Source organism: Chelonia mydas, chromosome 7 (assembly GCF_015237465.2).
Source record: "Chelonia mydas isolate rCheMyd1 chromosome 7, rCheMyd1.pri.v2, whole genome shotgun sequence".
Lineage (NCBI taxonomy): Eukaryota > Metazoa > Chordata > Testudines > Cheloniidae > Chelonia > Chelonia mydas.
In genome coordinates, this window is record NC_057853.1 from 53,019,461 (window position 1) to 53,038,281 (window position 18,821).

The following is an 18,821-nucleotide window of genomic DNA, read 5'->3' on the forward strand; positions in this document are numbered from 1 at the left end:
GGTAGCAAGTTGAAGAACTGTGCCTGCTAGTATATATGTTTGGTGAACTCTGGTAGGTTTTTTGGCATGCATGGTTCCTAAGGTCCCTTTATTGCTTTTAATACATTTTCTCTGTAATGCTTTTTACTTTAAGAATACAGTAGGCTTTCAGAGAAAGTGCTGCGTGATACCTCTTACCTATAGCAATTACACCTGTTAACCGCCTCTGAAAAGATAGCAGACAGGTGTCCTCGGGCAACCTGTCTGTGCTGAGAGTAGCTGTGCATGGAGCTGCACAGCCTGGAAATACCCCAGTCAGAAGGGAGGGAGATAAAGGTCTCCAGCCAGAAAGGCAACAGCTGGGGAGCACCCTTGCTTTACCACTGAGGGGAATATAGATGCAGTTGCCCTGAACTGTGACAGATTTCACTGCAGAGTTAACTCAAGTTATCCACACTGAGTTGCTCCTCTCAAGTAGCCTAGTTTGAGTGGAGTTGGCCTACATCCACACTGCAAGGAGGTAGTTTTAACAGCTGACTAGTTGTGCTAACTTGAGCTGTATCCTGTAAACACCCCCTATGTCTCTTCTCTCCCGCCCTCCCAAGGGTCAGCCAACTAGAATTAAAAGCACCACCATGCTCGATGTAAGGGGTTTTTGTGTGGATAGGACTCGAGTGAGGGGCAACACTCTAGGTAAGTTTGCAATGAAGACAAGCTGTTAACCATGCTGAGACAGTAAGAGCAGTCTAAATCTACGTGTTTGGCTATGCTGTCTGTCCAGTGGAGCCTCCTGCTGCATACTCACCTATGCAAAGCTCTGAGAGATAGACAGCTGCATTTGCCTAGCAAATAATTGCACTTAAATACATTTCTGTGTGTCAAATGAGGACAGCAACTACAAGAACACAAAGAATGATTCTGTGGTTAAAATCATAGAATCATAGAATATCAGGGTTGGAAGGGACCTCAGGAGGTCATCTAGTCCAACCCCCTGCTCAAAGCAGGACCGATCCCCAATTAAATCGTCCCACCCAGGGCTTTGTCAAGCCTGACCTTAAAAACTTCTAAGGAAAGAGATTCCACAACCTCTCTAAGTAACGCATTCCAGTGCTTCACCACCCTCCTAGTGAAAAAGTTTTTCCTAATATCCAACCTAAACCTCCCACGCTGCAATTTGAGACCATTCCTCCTTGTTCTGTCATCTGCTACCACTGAGAACAGTCCAGATCCATCTACTTTGGAACCCCCTTTCAGGTAGTTGAAAGCAGCTATCAAATCCCCCCTCATTCTTCTCTTCTGCAGACTAAACAATCCCAGTTCCCTCAGCCTCTCCTCATAAGTCATGTGTTCCAGTCCCCTAATCATTTTTGTTGCCTTCTGGACATTTTCCAATTTTTTCATATCCTTCTTGTAGTGTGGGGCCCAAAACTGGACACAATACTCCAGATGAGGCCTCACCAATGTCAAATAGATGGGAACGATCATGTCCCTCAATCTGCTGGCAATGCCCCTACTTATACATCCCAAAATGCCATTGGCCTTCTTGGCAACAAGGGCACACAGTTGACTCATATCCAGCTTCTCATCCACTGTAACCCCTAAGTCCTTTTCTGCAGAACTGCATCCAGCTCCACGGACTTGTGCTCGTCCAGCTTTTCTAAATAGTCCCAAACCACTTCTTTCCCCACAGAGGGCTGGTCACCTCCTCCCCATGCTGTGCTGCCCAGTGCAGTAGTCTGGGAGCTGACCTTGTTCGTGAAGACAGAGGCAAAAAAAGCATTGAGTACATTAGCTTTTTGCACATCCTCTGTCACTAGGTTGCCTCCCTCATTCAGTAAGGTGCCCACGCTTTCCTTGACTTTCTTCTTGTTGCTAACATACCTGAAGAAACCCTTCTTGTTACTCTTAACATCTCTTGCTAGCTGCAACTCCAGCTGTGATTTGGGCTTCCTGATTTCACTCCTGCATGCCCAAGCAATATTTTTATACTCTTCCCTGGTCATATGTCCAATCTTCCACTTCTTGTAAGCTTCTTTTTTGTGTTTAAGATCAGCAAGGATTTCACTGTTAAGCCAAGCTGGTCGCCTGCCATATTTACTCTTCTTTCTACACATCGGGATGGTTTGTCCCTGTAACCTCAATAAGGATTCTTTAAAATACAGCCAGCTCTTCTGGACTCTTTTCCCCCTCATGTTATTCTCCCAGGGGATCCTGCCCATCAGTTCCCTAAGGGAGTCAAAGTCTGCTTTTCTGAAGTTCAGGGTCCGTATTCTGCTGCTCTCCTTTCTTCCTTGTGTCAGGATCCTGAACTCGAACATCTCATGGTCACTGCCTCCCAGGTTCCCGTCCACTTTTGCTTCCCCTACTAATTCTTCCTGGTTTGTGAGCAGCAGGTCAAGAAGAGCTCTGCCCCTAGTTGGGTCCTCCAGCACTTGCACCAGGAAATTGTCCCCTACGCTTTCCAAAAACTTCCTGGATTGTCTGTGCACTGCTCTATTGCTCTCCCAGCAGATATCAGGGTGATCGAAGTCTCCCATGAGAACCAGGGCCTGTGATCTAGTAACTTCTGAGAGTTGCCGGAAGAAAGCCTTGTCTACCTCATCCCCCGGTCTGGTGGTCTATAGCAGACTCCCACCACAACATCACCCTTGTTGCTCACACTTCTAAACTTAATCCAGAGACTCTCAGGTTTTTCTGCAGTCTCAGAGCTCTGAGCAGTCATACTGCTCTTACTTACAATGCAATGGACAATGGTTAAGACAATGGACTGGGAGCCAGGAAAATGGCTTTATCGTTTACTCTCTATGTGATGTTTGGCAAGTCACTTAAACAAGGACTCTCTGGAGGCGTCTACTAATTTTGGCTCAGGTCTCTGTACTTCAGAGTCTTGGTGTTTCAGCTAATAGTGAAAGGGTTGGATCTGTGTCAGGGATAGGTGTAAGTCAAGAAAACTCTGCTGTTCAAGGATGAGGAGGCAGGGGATCAAATAGCCATGGAAAAAGTGAGCTGGATGGGCAGGGATAAGGCCAGGTCTACGTGTCTGAGGTCAGTATATAGAATTCCCTGGAAAACTGGAGGAGGAAGGATGGTCTTTTGGGTAAGGTACTGGACTGGGACTCGGTTCGATACCTGGCTCTGCCACAGATTTCCTGTGTGATGTTGGCAAGTCACTTAATCTCTCTGCCTCAGTTTCCCCCTCTGTGGTTGACTTGGTACTGAGGAGCATTCTAAAGCATTGGGAGAGCCCACATTCCCAATCATGCTCTGCTCTGGGATTTTTCTGTACTGGGGGGATACTTGAGCATCCCATGGACTAGTGTTGTGCTTTGTGCAACTGCTGTTAACTTTTTTTTTAACTGACAATAGTGCCTACACTCCAGGTTTTTCATAGCCATGCATGGTTTTACATGTTTTCCCACATTTTTTGTGAACTGGCATTTCAGCCGTAATTCTTCATGGTCACCTTATTGCTGTATCCCAGTGGTGATCAAGTGTGGGAATGAAGTAGGCCAATGTTTTGCTTAGTGTGATGTATTTAATTGTCAGTAGTGCTTACGCTTTGTCCTTTGACAAAATGAAGACTCTTTAAAAGAGATGTTGTATATGCAAGCTCTCTGTGGTGGTGACTATGTCTGGGGCTCTGTTGTCAAAGGATGACCCTGAGGCAATAATCAGTATTGTCTGTGAAGATTTGATTTCCCAGCCATGAGAGAGTAAACCTGTCTTGTTGACAGAGAGATGCTAGAATCTCATGGCAGCCTGGCTCATTCACATGTTAAATAAACAAAAACAAGGAAATTTCACTTTAGAGTAAACTTGAGGGAGGAGACATGACCATTAGAAAAATCTGTGACAGACTTTCAGCCCTGGCCACTGGGTTCTAAAGGCTTACACTTTTAAAGATGATCTTTGCAAAGCAAATCATTTGAATCATTTTTAAAAACACAGGTTGAGATTGCCCTTCACATTAGTAGGTTTCTCAAAATGAGGGGCCCTGCCCTTGTGGGTTTTGTGAGCCCCGAAATCCAGGCTCTGCCATGCTGTCTGTCCCTTTGCAATAGGATGGTGATTGTGTCAGTGTTTTGGGGGACTGGTGAGTCAGGATATAGAGTAGAGAGCACCTCTCAGTCTCTCATTTAAATCCTCCCAAAGCTAAGCAGCGATTTTAAGGGTATGTCTGCACTAAAGCAAAACACCTGTGGCTGGCCATGTCAGCTGACTTGGGCTCTGGCTCCTTGGCTATAAAACTGTGGTGTAGACGTCCGGGTTTAGACTGGAGCCCAATCTCTGGGAACCTCAACCCTCACAGTGTCCCAGAGCCCAGGCTCAGCCCAAGCCCAGACATATACACTGCAGTTTTATAGCCCCGCAGACTGAGCCCTGCGAGCCTGAGTCAGCTGACACAGGCCAGTCACAGGTGTTTTATTGCAGTGTAGACATACCCTAAGTTGCTACCATTTGATCGTTGTGAAATGGGGCAGTGGTCTATAATAAAGTGGGAATTTTCTGTAGTATTTTGAGTCCTGTGTGTGCCTCAGTTTCCCCTGTATGTTTCATGGCTTCTCAGTGGAGGGAAAAGGACTGGGTTTGCTCTCAGGGAAGGCAGAGAGACATAGCGGTGTGTGTCCATCTGTCTGTCCTCTCTGTCTGGATGGAATAAATAAGGCTTGTCACAATTGAAATGTAGATGCTACATACACTAATGGAAGGGGTTCCTTTGTAAGTGTAGATAATCTACCTCCCTGAGAGGTGGTAGCTAGGGTGACGGGAGAATTCTCTCATTGACCTAGTGCTGTCTACCCTGGTGGTTAGGTTGGCTTAACTATGCCATTCAGGGGGGTGGATTTTTCACACCCCTGAGCAATGTAGTTAAGCCGACTGTAAATTTTCTGGTGTTGACCATGCCATAGAGTCATTATGGAACAGGCTGAAACAGACCCAGATCAACAAGGGATCCAGAGAGACAGTGCAAGCTCCAGTGACTAATGGAGTGACACACTCAGCACGGAAGCTAAGCAGAGACCCCAGCTCAAGAACAAAGAACTGGAAGGTGTGACATGGGGGCTAAGTTGGCTCTGGAAGAATTAAGCTCAGGTCTACACTGCAGACCTATATCGGTATAACTACATCGCCCAGGGATGTACAAAAATCCATACCCCTGAGTGATGCAGTTAGACTGACCTAACCGCTTGTGTAGACAGCAGCATGTTGGCAGGAGAGCTTCTCTCACTGACATAGTTGCCGCCTCTCGGGGAAGTGGTTTAACTAGGCTGACGGGAGAACTCACTCCTGTTGGCTTACAGCGTCTTCCTTAAAGTGCTACAGACGCATGGCTGAATCCGTGCAGCTGCGCCAATGCAGCATTTTAAGTGTAGATATGTCCTAAGAAGGTCTGAGAGAGACAGAGCCTGAAAGTGGAATTCACTACAGTTTGGCTGGGACTCTGGGCTGACCAGAATGGTCTATGCTTTAACCTTCGTTTCTCTGTTAACCTAAGGATTTCCTATGCTGTGTGCTAATTGACTAATAAGCCCTACTGTTTTGAAAAGCTGTTCGAGTGCCACTGCAAATACTGGGTGAGGTACATTAGTCACTGAAGAGTGTGCAAGTCTCTACCAGGAGTCTGTCTCAGTTGGACTCACTGAGCAGAGCTCACGGTGTGAAGCAGGAGTGCTGAAGCTCCAGAGCTTCAGACCTGGTCTACACTAGAAAATTAGATCGGTTTAACTACATCGGTTAGCATTTTAAGTGTAGACAAGCCATCGGTCTCAGGAGATGTTAAGGATCTGTGGCCTACCCTGAAGAAAGAATGAGATCCCTTGGGGGTTGAGCACTCTGAAGGAGCTGCTCCAAGAGACTAGTCCAAAGCTGAGGACATAGCATCGATCCTGTGAATCCATGCCATGGTCTCATTCCTACTCCCAGTGGGTAGATATGCACATCACATAAACCACCATAATAACTGGCACTCATTCACTGCCTTCACTGAGACTCAGTTCAGTTTTTGTCACCAGCACTAAAAATTCACTTAGAGAGAGACAGCTTCAACTTGCTGTCTAAACAAGTTTTTTGAAAATACTAATGAAAAGTTAAAATTTGTTAGTCTCTAAGGTGCCACAAGTACTCATTTTCTTTTTGCGAATACAGACTAACACGGCTGCTACTCTGAAACCTGTAATTAAACGTTGTTTCAGATACTTCACTTGCCCCCAAATCCCTTTGTCAGCTTTTCCAGTTTCACAATCACATTTCAAAGTTTTTAGATCTTTTCTTCTCCTCTGGCATTGTGTGAAAGACCCAGACAAACAGGGAAAACTGACTCAAAACAAAATGCTGTTGAAAGGACAAAGGGATGATTTTTAAAAAATATTTTAGTTATAGTACTCTTAGGTGTTAATTTGTGCCTGCATTGTTACCTAGTGTAGTAACAAATGTGATTTTAAAATTTCATCCTGTCTCACAAATAAAATGGCCATGGGGTTTTGATGGCCAGACAGTTGCAGATGGTAGAAAGCACTTGACAGAAAATGAGAATGGGTCTGGTCTTTCCTCCTCCAAACTCTGGTTTCACTGTTAACTGTAAAGGAAGGGACACTCTCTTTCCTTTGTAATTCAGTTATGCTTAGATCTTTTGGATTTAACTATGGGATTAATGCACCACAAAATAGGGACACCCCCTTTTCAAGGCAGATTAAAGGTCACTGTTTCACATCCCTCTGGTGTTGGAAAAACAATGCTAGTCTGTAAAGGACTGACTCCATTAACTGCCCTTCTAATCAAAGGGACTGCTGCTTAGCATGTCTAGTAATTTCAGTGTAATCAGATGATCAGAAATGTAGATGTTTGAAAGCTCTGTATGCTCTTTCCATCTGTGTTCATGTAATCCCTCAATTTGACAGGCCTGTTTGTGTTGGGGGAAATCTTGGCTGTTCTGCTGCATGCATTTTCATCCCATCCTATCCCATCCTCTCAAGTTAAGAGTGCCGACTGTTCTGACTGGAGGACTGTCTCTGGGCAGAGTGAGGGAAAGCGCTTGGTGACATCAGTGCTTGGGTTTTCCTTTGAAATGTTGCCTGGAGGCTGGTGGGCAGGGAGAGACTGGGGCTGGATTGGTTTACATTCTGCCTGCCAGCAGAGGTTTAAAAGCTGGTTAGGGAGATTAAGAGACATAAAACATGGAATATCTGAAACTGTATTAATTAGGCACTGGACAAAGAAGGCTTTGGCAGGGGTGGGAGGTGGGGGTGGGGTGGGCAGTGTCTGACCAGGGCCACTGTCCCAGTGCGGGGATGGAAGTGGGTCTTAGCAAAGCAGTGGGGTGCTTGGAGATAAGTCCATTCCAGTATCTCTGGTTTTAGGGCCCAGGGCTGCAGTTTCAAGAGTGCAGGGTAGGCTGGATCTCTGCCACCCTGAGTAGTTGTGGCATAAGATTCCCTTAGTCTGATAGCTAAAAAATGTATGGGCTGATCTACATATATAAAATGTATCTGACTGCATTGCTCGTGCCCTTCATAAAGCACTTCTGTTCTTGGGTAATTATTTAATGTTTGTATTACCCTAGCACCAAGTGCTCCCAGTCAGGATCAGGGTTCCATTGTGTTGGGTGCTATACAGATGTGTGCAGAGGCACTATGCCCCTTCATTTAAGAATGAACAATCTAAAGAGAGGTGGCAGTGATAGGACTAAAACCATACACTGATGTATATTTATTAGGGCTGTCAATTAATCACAGTTAACTCAAGTGATTAACTCAAAACAAATTAACTCGATTAAAAAAATAATCACGATTAATCACAGTTTTAATCACACTGTTAAACAATAATAAAATACCAGTTTAAATTTATTATAAATACTTTTGTATGTTTTTCTTCATTTGCAAATATATTAATTTCAATTACAACACAGAATACAAAGTGTAGAGTGCTCACTTTATATTATTTTTATTAAAAATATTTGCACTGTAAAAAAGAAACAAAAGTAGTAGTATTTTTCAGTTCACCTTATACAAGAACTGTAGTGCAATCTCTTTATTGTGAAAGTGCAACTTACAAATGTAGAATTTTTTTTTACATAACTGCAAGTCAAAAATAAAACAATGTAAAACTTTAGAGCCTTCAAGTCCACTCAGTCCTGCTTCTTGTTCAGCCAAACACTAAGACAAACAACTGTGTTTACAGTTACGGGAGATAATGCTGCCTGCTCCTTATTTACATTGTCTCCTGAAAGGGAGAACTGGTGTTCTCATGGTGTTTGTTGTAGCAGGCATTGCAAGGTATTTACGTGCCAGATAAACTAAACATTCATATGCCTCTTCATGCTTTGATTTTACAGTGCAAATATTTGTAATAAAAATATGAATATAAAGTGAGCGCTCTACATTTTGTATTCTGTGTTGTAATTGAAATCAATATATTTGAAAATGTAGAAAAACATCCAAAATATTTATAATACATTTAAATTGATATTCTATTATTGTTTAACAGTGCAATTAATTGCGATTAATTTTTTTAAACAGTTGACAGCCCTTTGTGTGTGTGTGTATATGTATTTTTATATATATATATAGTGACAAAGTTCCTGCTCTACTTTGGTGGGTCTTGCGCTTATTGGCGGATTTGCTCGCCTTGGAGCTTCACGGCAGCCCTCAGCTTGGCCGTTTTTCTGAATTCACAGTCTAGGTCGACGACTCCTGTGTCTGACCAGGAGTTGGGAGGATTTGGGGGGGAACCCGGGCCTGCCCTCTACTCCGGGTTCCAGCCCAAGGCCCTGTGGAATGCAGCTGTCTAGAGTGCGTCCTGGAACAGTTGTGCGAGAGCTACAACTCCCTGGGCTATTTCCCCATGGCCTTCTCCCAACACCTTCTTTATCCTCACCATAGGACCTTCCTCCTGGTGTCTGATAATGCTTGTACACCTCAGTCCTCCAACCGTCCGCATTCTCACTCTCTCGGCTCCTAGTGCCTCTTGCTCCCAGCTCCTCACACGCACACCACAAACTGAAGTGAGCTCCTTTTTAAAACCCAGATGTCCTGATTAGCCACCCTTAATTGATTCTAACAGCTTCTTGATTGGCTGCAGGTGTTCTAATCAGCCTGTCTTAATTGTCTCCAGAAGGTTCCTGATTGTTCTGGAACCTTCCCTGTTACCTTACTCAGGGAAAAGGGACCTACTTAGCCTGGGGCTTATATATCTGCCTTCTATTACTCTCCTATAGCCATCTGGCCCGACCCTGTCACAATATAAATAATATTACATTAAATAGGTTAAAAGAAAGTTATTTAATTTGAAAGCTGAGAACTCAAAAGTTAGGGAATGCCTGAATTAAGGTTTCACAGGCAACCATAGGTCAGCCGCCTTCTGCAGATGCATTATGATACAGTTTTTAATTATGTGATTGCTATGTCCCTACTTGAATTGCAGGATGACTGTCAAAAAATTGCAGCTAAGCTGTGGACAAGTCATGGAAAATTGTGGAAAAGTAATAATGGACCTTATTATTTGTGGTGATAAAGTCCATTCTGCAATTTTCTGCTGTCGGCCACCCGGGGCTGAGCATGGGGTCCCCTTCTGTCAAAATTGTGGTGGAAACCTAATCTTGTGGCATTTGTAATTTCCACAATATCACAAGTTAAGTAGAGCATTAATGATCACATAATATTTTTCTCCCACGGGATCCCTGCCTCATATATTTCATTCGATGGTTCATAACATTTCTTATAAAGTGCCAGCCAGTCCCTGTCTGCCCCACAAGCTAGCCATTGTGAACTGGCCTTACTGATGAGTTCAGAGAGAGTCTTTCCTGCATATGAAGCATTGTAAACTCTTTGAGGCAGGGACTGTCTTATGATGTGTTTGTGAAGTGTCCAGCACAATCCTGCCCTGATCCTGGTTGGGACCGCTGGACACGCTAATATTAATGAATGATTAATATGACTGGAGATCAGCTAATTTCATGCCCGTGTGGCTTCTCTCCATTGTCTACAGTCCGGTCCTGAAAGCTCAACTCACCAGTTGTGAGGAGTCTTTGGCTGGAGTATCAGGAGCTGTTTTGTAAAAAGAAAAGCCTTTGTTCCCAGCCAGCCCATCAGAGATGAATAGAGCAAAGCAGGCTACGGAGTGTAGTCCAGTTTAGTAATTATTTTGATGTGGTTGATATGTGAAAGGGAGGGATCTTAAGTTATATAACCAATTCCCTTCTACAGATTAAAGAAGAGGATGGAGGGAGAGCAGTAGGGGAGTTGGTATGGATTGGGAAGCTGGTGATCTAGGAGCTCCTGATAAATTCACTAGTACTGATTCCCAGTGGTACTGGTAAAAGTAAACTCTGCACTAATAAATTAATGTCTGTGTATCTGCACTTAATACCAGTCACAATTCGGTAGTATTTTGTGTGGAATAAACAAAATCCCTATCATAATTCAGTTTTTCCTTACCAATTTTCTGGAAAAGGGGAGCATGAGATGGCAGAGTATTGCAGCTGAATCCCTTGGAAAGCTTCTCCTTTCTGGTTACCATGAGACACCTGTATCATGCAATCGTACAGGTCCTGGAGTGTGAGGAACTATGAGTACTTTACAGATTTCAATTTAGTCTTGCAGTGTTCCTGGAAGTTAGGAAATATTATGTCCATTTTATAGTTGGGGAAAGTAAGGCTAGCCCAAGGTCACAGACTGACAAAACTGGGATTCGCAAAAAGAAAAGGAGTACTTATGGCACCTTAGAGACTAACCAATAAATTCAGAGTAACACGGCTGTTACTCTGAAAACTGGGATTAGAACCTTGGTCTCCTGACTCCCCTTCCTTTGCTTTAGCCACAAGCTCATCCTTCCTCCATTTAAAAGTTTCTGGGGTTGAAGGGAAGAGAATGTTTTCACTGACTGGGATTTTTAGATATGAGAGAAACTAGCCCTCTTATTAGGATTCATTGGGGCCATGAAAGAGCCTGTGGGGGGGGGAACCCCAGACCTTAAAATATAAATCTGCATCCCTTTGTAGCACTGAATATCATAGCCAGGTGTGTCCAGCAGTATAATTAGTGAAGTCTCTGCAGCCTTGGGTACCTTAAACTGATTCAGAACCAGCAGAGGGGACTTGTGCTGTTCTTTGGGTTATACCAGAATGAAAACATGCGATTTCTTATCTGGTAAATGGAAAAAAAGCCTAACCTTCAGGATTCGCCCCACAGGGTTCTTACAGAAATATGTGAAGTAATTTGTTACCTTTTCAATAAAAAGTCTGGCATGATTCAGCACGTCCAGGTAACAAAACATCTGGGTCATTGAAGCCTTATTGGGCCAACAGAACTCTCCACACACAAGCAGGTGGGTTCACAAGAGTGTGCAACTCCTGTGCCCTGGGGCTGGGAACAAACATTGGATTGGCAGGTGACTCTCCAGAAAAGTCTTATGCTGCCACTCCCTTGTAGCTAAACCCAATTGGAGGAGAGAAATAAGAGGAGTAGCTTCCATTCCTTCTGTTTTCAGCCTCTGATTAGTTTGGCTCTACCTATGGGTAATTGTATCTAATATTGCTTGTCCTGTTAGATGGTTTGGTGATTCCACTGGTGGAACTGTCTGCGAAGCAGGTTGCGTTTCACATTCCATTCGAGGTAGTGGAGAAAGTCTACCCCCCCGTACCTGAACAGCTGCAGCTTCGGATCGCCTTCTGGAGCTTCCCAGAGAACGAGGAGGACATCAGGTAATATATTCTGTTCTGGTCGCATTTGTGCTTTGAAACAAATTGATCTCAATACAGGAGAATCTTGGATCAAATTGGGGTCCCTCACTCTCTTGGTACCATTCTAATGCCTGTATCTTAGGCACATTTTGTGTAGGTTTTTCCTTAGTTTGAATTTGTTGCTGAAGAGGCAGGATTTAACAGATCTGAAATTCTGAAAAAGACATGAATTCCTGTAGAGGTCTTTCAGGGTGTCTGTGGCAGTGAGACTAAGACTTGGGTTTGTGCTGTGGTGCTAAAAACAGTTGTGTAGATGTTGTGGCTTGGTCTGGAGGTTGGACTCTGAAGCCCATCGCCTCTAGGGCTTCATAGTCCAAGCTCCAGCCCAAGTCCGAATGTATACACACATTTTTAGCGCTGTAGTGTGAGCTCAGGTCTGTAGACCCAGGCTCTGAGACTCACCTCTGCTAGTTGTGTAGACCTACTCTTAGTCATGAATTGGAGAGGTACTGACCTCCTGGATGGCCAGAATAGGGGTGGGTCAGAGAAGTGGTTCGATTTCTTATGTGGTTTCAAATATATCAATGGTTATTTGATCAATAATCTTTCTGCTTTTGGTTCTTTTGGAATTTTGACTATCTGGTGGTTGTTCAGGAGTTTCCCATAAATCTCTCCAGTTGTGGGATGCGAGCACGTGCATTCAGTTCGTAGCCAGAACCCTCTACTAAAGCAGTGCTCCGGGAGTTCCTTTAGAAAGGGGCCCCCTTTCACTACTTAGATGAGAGTAAACATGTCTCACAGACAGGGGAAGGTTCCTACAGGAGGAGGAGTCCCAGATGTGTACAGTAGAGCTGTAGAGGAATACAGGCAGCTAGTTTCAGTTTGTGATGACTGTAAAAAACATCCAGTAACTTGCCTAATGGGTGCAATGATAGCAAATCTCATTAAGCATTTTGGTGACTCTTAAAAAGGAATCTGTACTCATGGTACATATTTGGAACCAGTGACACTGGGAACTGAAAAAGGGCCTGTAAAGCTAATCTGAGTCTCTGAAGAAGGTTTAACTTTAAAGCCTTTATGGTAACATGCAGGGTTGGCAATTTCCTGGGGAAAAACTGGTTTAGGACAGGGCACGGTAAATACCTGCTTAAACCCAGTTTGAACCGGGAAAGTGGGGGAAAAAATTGCGTAGGCTCCAGTAAGCATAAAACAATTTTTTTCAAACTTTGGATACATCCATTCAAAACGGAGGAATAGATTCGGTCTATCCACTACATCAAAGAATGCTAAAGAATGCTGTGTGCCCAAATGGACCTGGAGTGATAATCTGCAACTCTGCATGCTTCTGATTGATTAATACTTCAAGCCTACAACTCTGCACTGTGGTTTTCGTACAATCGAGTGTTTTTGACTGTTGTTTATATAAGATTAAATACTGAAATATGAGTCATGACATGTATAACTTCCTTGAGAAAATACCAAGCCAATATGTATACCAGAACATTCCAATGTTCAATATTATAATTGTGTATTAATATTGCTCCCACTGCAGTTTTATTTCTATTTGTACAATCCTAAATTAATCTGTGAATCTGCTGCCTTGTGTAACCACAATTTGACTATGTAACTAAAACTAAGTATAATGTGGTGTTCATTAACAAAACAGTTTTTAAAATAGAAAATGCCTTAAACTGTGACTAACTAGTTTTTCCCAAAGAGGTAAAAACCATTATTTTACCTGGGAGAAAATCGCCTCTGGTAAATACCATGCCATCCCTGGTGAAGTGTCAGTGTCAATAACTCACAGGATCAGTTAGACAGCAATTAATGATTTTTGTAGATAAGGTGTTAGAGAAAAATGACAGAAAAGGATGGTCCCCACTTTAAAAGTGAGGCAAGAATGACTTTCAACAAAACCTAACTTATTTAAGACCCAAAAAAGAAGATGGTGTACAGATGTTTAAAAAATATAATGAACACTGTATTAACAAAATTGGAGACAGTCATTAACTGCCCAAAATATTGAAATTGCAACTAGTGACTACTTGGCTTTTTTGCCAGAGCAACATCACAACAAATTTGAAAGAGCCATTGCATTCTAAATCCCTATTGCATCCCTCAGCCCTGAAGAACCATTCTTGAGAAAGGTATGAAATTTCTCATCCTTCTGCTTAGCTGATTTTTTTAAAGTTTAAAATAAAATCTGTGTAGTCGTTTTGCGTTAAGCCTGCATAAAAATATATATGCCTCTTTACATGATCAAAGCACTGTACAAACAATAGTTCATAAATTTCCTTTTAAACTTAATTTGTTATGAATGTCATTTTTAAGTGAGGAAAAGTGCTCTTAACATTTTGTGAAGAATTCTGTTAAAAAAATCTTTAAAATTTTAATCTAAAGCTTAATTTGAATCGCTCATATAGTTTGTGAACCAAATATTTTTTCAGATGTGTCCAATATTAAATTGCTGGCCCAAACCTTAAAGTACTAACTTCAGATTTGATCCACTCGTCTCAAAAATAACCATTCCTACTCACTCACCCCAAATCCCTAGCAAAAACAAAAGATAGAGAAGAACAATGGCCTGTGATGGGTTTTAGATGGGGTAAGATCCAAGTTACCCGGGAAAGAATTTTCTGTAGTATCTGGCTGATGAATCTTGCCCATATGCTCAGGGTTTAGCTGATCGCCATATTTGGGGTCGGGAAGGAATTTTCCTCCTGGGCAGATTGGAAGGCCCTGGAGGTTTTTCGCCTTCCTCTGTAGCATGGGGCACGGATCACTTGCTGGAGGATTCTCTGCTCCTTGAGGTCTTTAAACTACAATTTGAGGACTTCAATAGCACAGATATAGGTGTGAGGTTTTTTTGTGGGAGTGGTGGGTGAAATTCTGTGGCCTGCGTTGTGCAGGAGGTCAGACTAGATGATCATAATGGTCCCTTCTGACCTAAATATCTATGAATCTATGAATCTATGAACAACTATGGATTACTGATGACTAGGTCTGATGGTGCATCAGCTGGACACTGTCCCTAAATGATACGTCTGTCTCTCTCTCATACAGAACCACAGAGCCACTTACAGTGGATCTTCACTCGATGGTGCTATGGAGGCAGAACTCTTTACTGCAGTCACTCACCTCTTATGTCTCACCTACCCAAATAACCAATTCAACAAATTCAGTTTGTGCCCTTTCATGTCTCTTGGCTAAAACTATCCTTATGTATTCAAAGCAGTGAACACTTAGTGCTCCCGTAGGTTGGGAATGGGGTGCAGTTCCGCTTTTTTCCAGTGAAGATTGTGTTTGAAAAGGAACTATGTTTGCTTTTCTTATAGGTTGTACTCCTGCTTGGCGAATGGCAGTGCGGATGAGTTCCAGCGGGGGGAGCAGCTGTTCCGGATGCGGGCTGTCAAAGACCCTCTGCAGATAGGTAAGAACGCTGCAGCCGAGCTCCTATAGGTATTTTATAGTCTCAGATCATAGCTCAGACAAAGGAGTAATGGTATGACCACAGACTCAAGATGAGCCTCCTTTTCCCAAAGGGCTCCTGTAGTTTAAAGCCTACAACAGGGGACCTGTAACCAGAAGCATCCTGGGTTAAACTTCCTGCTGAGCCGTGCACTTCTTCGCGTTGGAGCTCTGGACAAGTTACTTTGCTTCTTAGAGCCCCATTAGTTCAGGTGGAAAACAGTGAAAAGCAGGCACTTTCCTGACAATTAGATCTGAGCATCTCTTGGGGAAATTTCATATACTGCATGTGTCTCCATGATACTCTACTTTTTTTTATCAGTAACTTAATATATAACCTGGCTTTCTAATGGCAGGATGAAATTCATGCTGCTAGTAAAATAAGTGTGCTGCAGAGATGAAATGTGCAGTTATGATGAATCCATGTGTGCAGGTGTATGTATGTAATTGTACTACAAGAGGGGAAGGAAACCTGGTTTTCATCCCCCTCTGTGCTCATCTTGTTCTTCTGCTTGTTACTGTAAGGCAAATCCTTATTTGTTGCATTTTTTTAACTAGGAAAAAAATTCCCATAACCCTCCTCTTTATAGGCAAGACAAGAAGGAATATCAAGTTAGTTGGCCACTGACTGATTTTAGACAGGAAGAAATTAGGAGAAATAAGGACATTAGAATGGCAAATGAAAGAGCTAAGACAGTCAGATGCAGACAACCAAGGGTATGTTTACACTGTAATCAGAGGATTGAGTCTAGCACTGTAGACATTTGTGAGCTGCCTTTGATCTAGCTAGCTCAAATAATGATAGCAATGATGCCTTGGCAGCATGGGCTAGCTGCTTGAGTACATTCCCCAGGTCCCAAGCAGGCTTGTAAAATGTGTACTGCCCTGGTTTCATTGCTACTGTGCCTAAGTTACACCTCTGATTGGAGTGTAGACATTCCCTTAGTGTTGCTGTTTCTGGAAGATGGGCAAAATCAGGAGGGGGCTACACATGCATGAAATGTCAGCTGCAGGAGGACTTACAGCTGCTCACACATCTGCTGAAGATGAAACTGGGGAAGCTGAATGCATGTGCTATAGAGGAGAAAGATGGAAACAAGGAAGGGAAATTTGTATGGAGCTGTTCAATCTCACCATTGCCGATAAATGCTCTGTTCTGGATGGATATGAAATGAACAGATTAAGAGGCAGAGTACCATCAGCCTGACAAGCTATTGAAAGGGAACCACAAAGCAGGGGAAAAGAAAATGGTCTTTGAGATGTCTGACTCAGAGCAGAATGGCAAACAGCCCCTTGGGTGTCAAAGCAAGGAAGAGGGATTTGAGAAAAAGACCAAGGCATCTGGCAGGATTTTAGGGAATGCCCACTTAGTGCAGCCCATATGGGAAGAATTTCTTGCATGCATGAAGTTTTAACAGAACCAAGGACAACTTCAGGGGTCTTAGTAGTGGACTGGAACAGGGTCGATGAAAGTGGCTCCCATTGATCAGGGAGGTGACATAATTTCTATCATTTCCCCTGATTGTTTTCTCTATCCTCTAAGCTAGGCTAAATCCATGCCATGGTCTCTGTGAGACACTAGATAAGTCGCTCAATAGCACAGGCAGATTGGAAGAGATTTATAGACCTGATACCATTAGCAGCCTAAAGGCATTGTAACAGCCCCTAATGGCCGTCTGCTGCTATAGACCTCATGGGCAAGTTGGAAGGTAGATCACAATGTTTTTTTTCGTATAGAGGCAGCCTATAGAAATGCCACTGCTCAGCACTCCTAAGGGATTTCAACTAGTCCAGGACTTACTGTAATAACAATAGTTGGAGCTCTACGGAAAGAGGCAGTGCTTCCTCATATTTGCAGAATATGGGCTATCAACCAGGCCAGTGACTAATCTGGAGCTAATCAGCGGAATCAAGCCAAATATGATTCATTTGAAGTTTGAGACCACTGATATCAGGAGTGAAATGCTGACAGGACCCTGAAGAAAGAACCGTACAATAGCTATTGGGCTTCAAAGAAATGCAGAATGCGTTAAAACATTGGCTGAAATTCAATAATGCCTGGGAAACTAACAACAGAAAAGGACAAAGTATTTAATGTGGGGAGACTGCCATCAAAACTTGTTCTAGTTATAAAAAGGCAACAGGGAGCAATGTTGGGTACTTTTAGGAAAGGGGTGGATAATAAAACAAAATATAATGCCACTATATAAATACCTGGTACACCCACTCTGAATACTGCATACCGTTCTGGTCACCTCGCTCAAAAAAAAAAAAATTAGAATTGGAAAAGGGCAGAGAAGGGCAATGAAAATGAGTAGGAGTATGGAACAGCTTCTGAATGAGGAGAGATTAGAAAGACTGGCACTGTTCACCATAAAAGAGAGATGACTGGGGAGGGGGGTATAGAAGTCTATAAAATCATGAATGCTGTTGAGAAAGAATAGGAAAGTGTTATTTATTCCTTCACTTTGTCATAACACAAGAACTAGGGTCACTGATGAAATAAATAGGAAGCAGGTTTAAAACAAAGGAAGTACTTCTTCACACAACACACAGTCAACCATTGGTCTGACTAGTATGGCCATTCTTATGTTCTTAATGTAAAATTAACAAAGGACAGTAAAAATCATACACCAACTGGACCAGTGGAGGAGGATGGGGAGGCTTAAAAAGGAGGAAAGGGAGACTGCAAACTGCATAAAATAAAGTTAAGGGTCTTTTCATCTTGAAATGCAACTGGGCCTCTTTCAACCAGTTGTGCACCCACCTTAAAGCCTCACTAAAATCAAGATATATCAAGTGCATTGGTTACCTCCTATCCAATAGGCCAGTAACCTTGTCAAAGAAGGAAATTAGATTGGTTTGGCATGATTTGTTCTTGACAAACCCATGCTGCTTATTCCTTATAACCCTCTTATCCTCTAGGTGCTTATGGATTGTTTATTAATTTGTTCCAGTATCTTTCCACGTATCAAAATTAGGCTGACCAGTCTATAATTCCCTGGGTCCTCTTTGTCCTTTCTTTAAAGATAGGTTTTCCATTTGCCATTCTCCAGTCCTCTGAGACTTCATCCATCCTCCCTGAGTTCTCAAAGAAATTGCTAACGTTCTGAGATGGCTTCACCTAGTTCCTTAAGTATCCTAGGATGAATTTTATCAGGCCTTGCTGACTTGAACTCATCTAACATAGCTAAATATTCTTTAACTTGTTTTTTCCCTATTTTGTCTTGCGTTCCCTCCCACTAGTGGTTAATATTTATTGTGTTAAGTATCTGATCACCATTAACCTTTTTAGGGAAGACTGCAGCAAAATAGGCATTAAACACCTCAGCCATCTTGATGTCATCAATTATTAGCTCTCCTTCCTGACCAAGTAGAGGACCTATGTTTTCCTTTCTCTTGCTCCTAATGCATTTAAAGAACTACTTCTTATTGCCTTTTATGACCCTTGCTAGATGTAACTAATTTTGTGCCTTAGTCTTTCTGATTTTTGTCCCTATATGCTTGTACTATTCTTTTGTATCCTCCTTAGCAATCCATCCATGTTTCTACTTTTTGCATGATTCCTTTTTGATTTTCAGATCATTTAGAGAGCTCACCACACATCTAACAACTGTGACAAAGTCAGGCCAGACAGCTGCAAGAAGATGCTCATATTAGGTTGCGGGAGGTGGGGAGCAGCCTACAGGGAGCATCC

General features: G+C 42.8%; 1 protein-coding gene across 3 annotated transcripts in view; it reads left to right on the plus strand.

The window, feature by feature from the left end:
- The window catches only part of ZSWIM8 (zinc finger SWIM-type containing 8), a 138,833-nt gene that overhangs the window by 53,968 nt on the left and 66,044 nt on the right, over window positions 1–18,821 (plus strand). For 2 of the 3 annotated variants that reach the window (XM_037903657.2, XM_027829784.3), the window contains exons 2-3: window positions 11,524–11,677; window positions 14,992–15,086. In XM_037903657.2, coding sequence (XP_037759585.1) covers window positions 11,524–11,677; window positions 14,992–15,086 — 249 coding nt within the window. The remainder of the gene's footprint in view (window positions 1–11,523; window positions 11,678–14,991; window positions 15,087–18,821) is intronic. The other variant, XM_037903658.2, reaches the window with a different exon arrangement.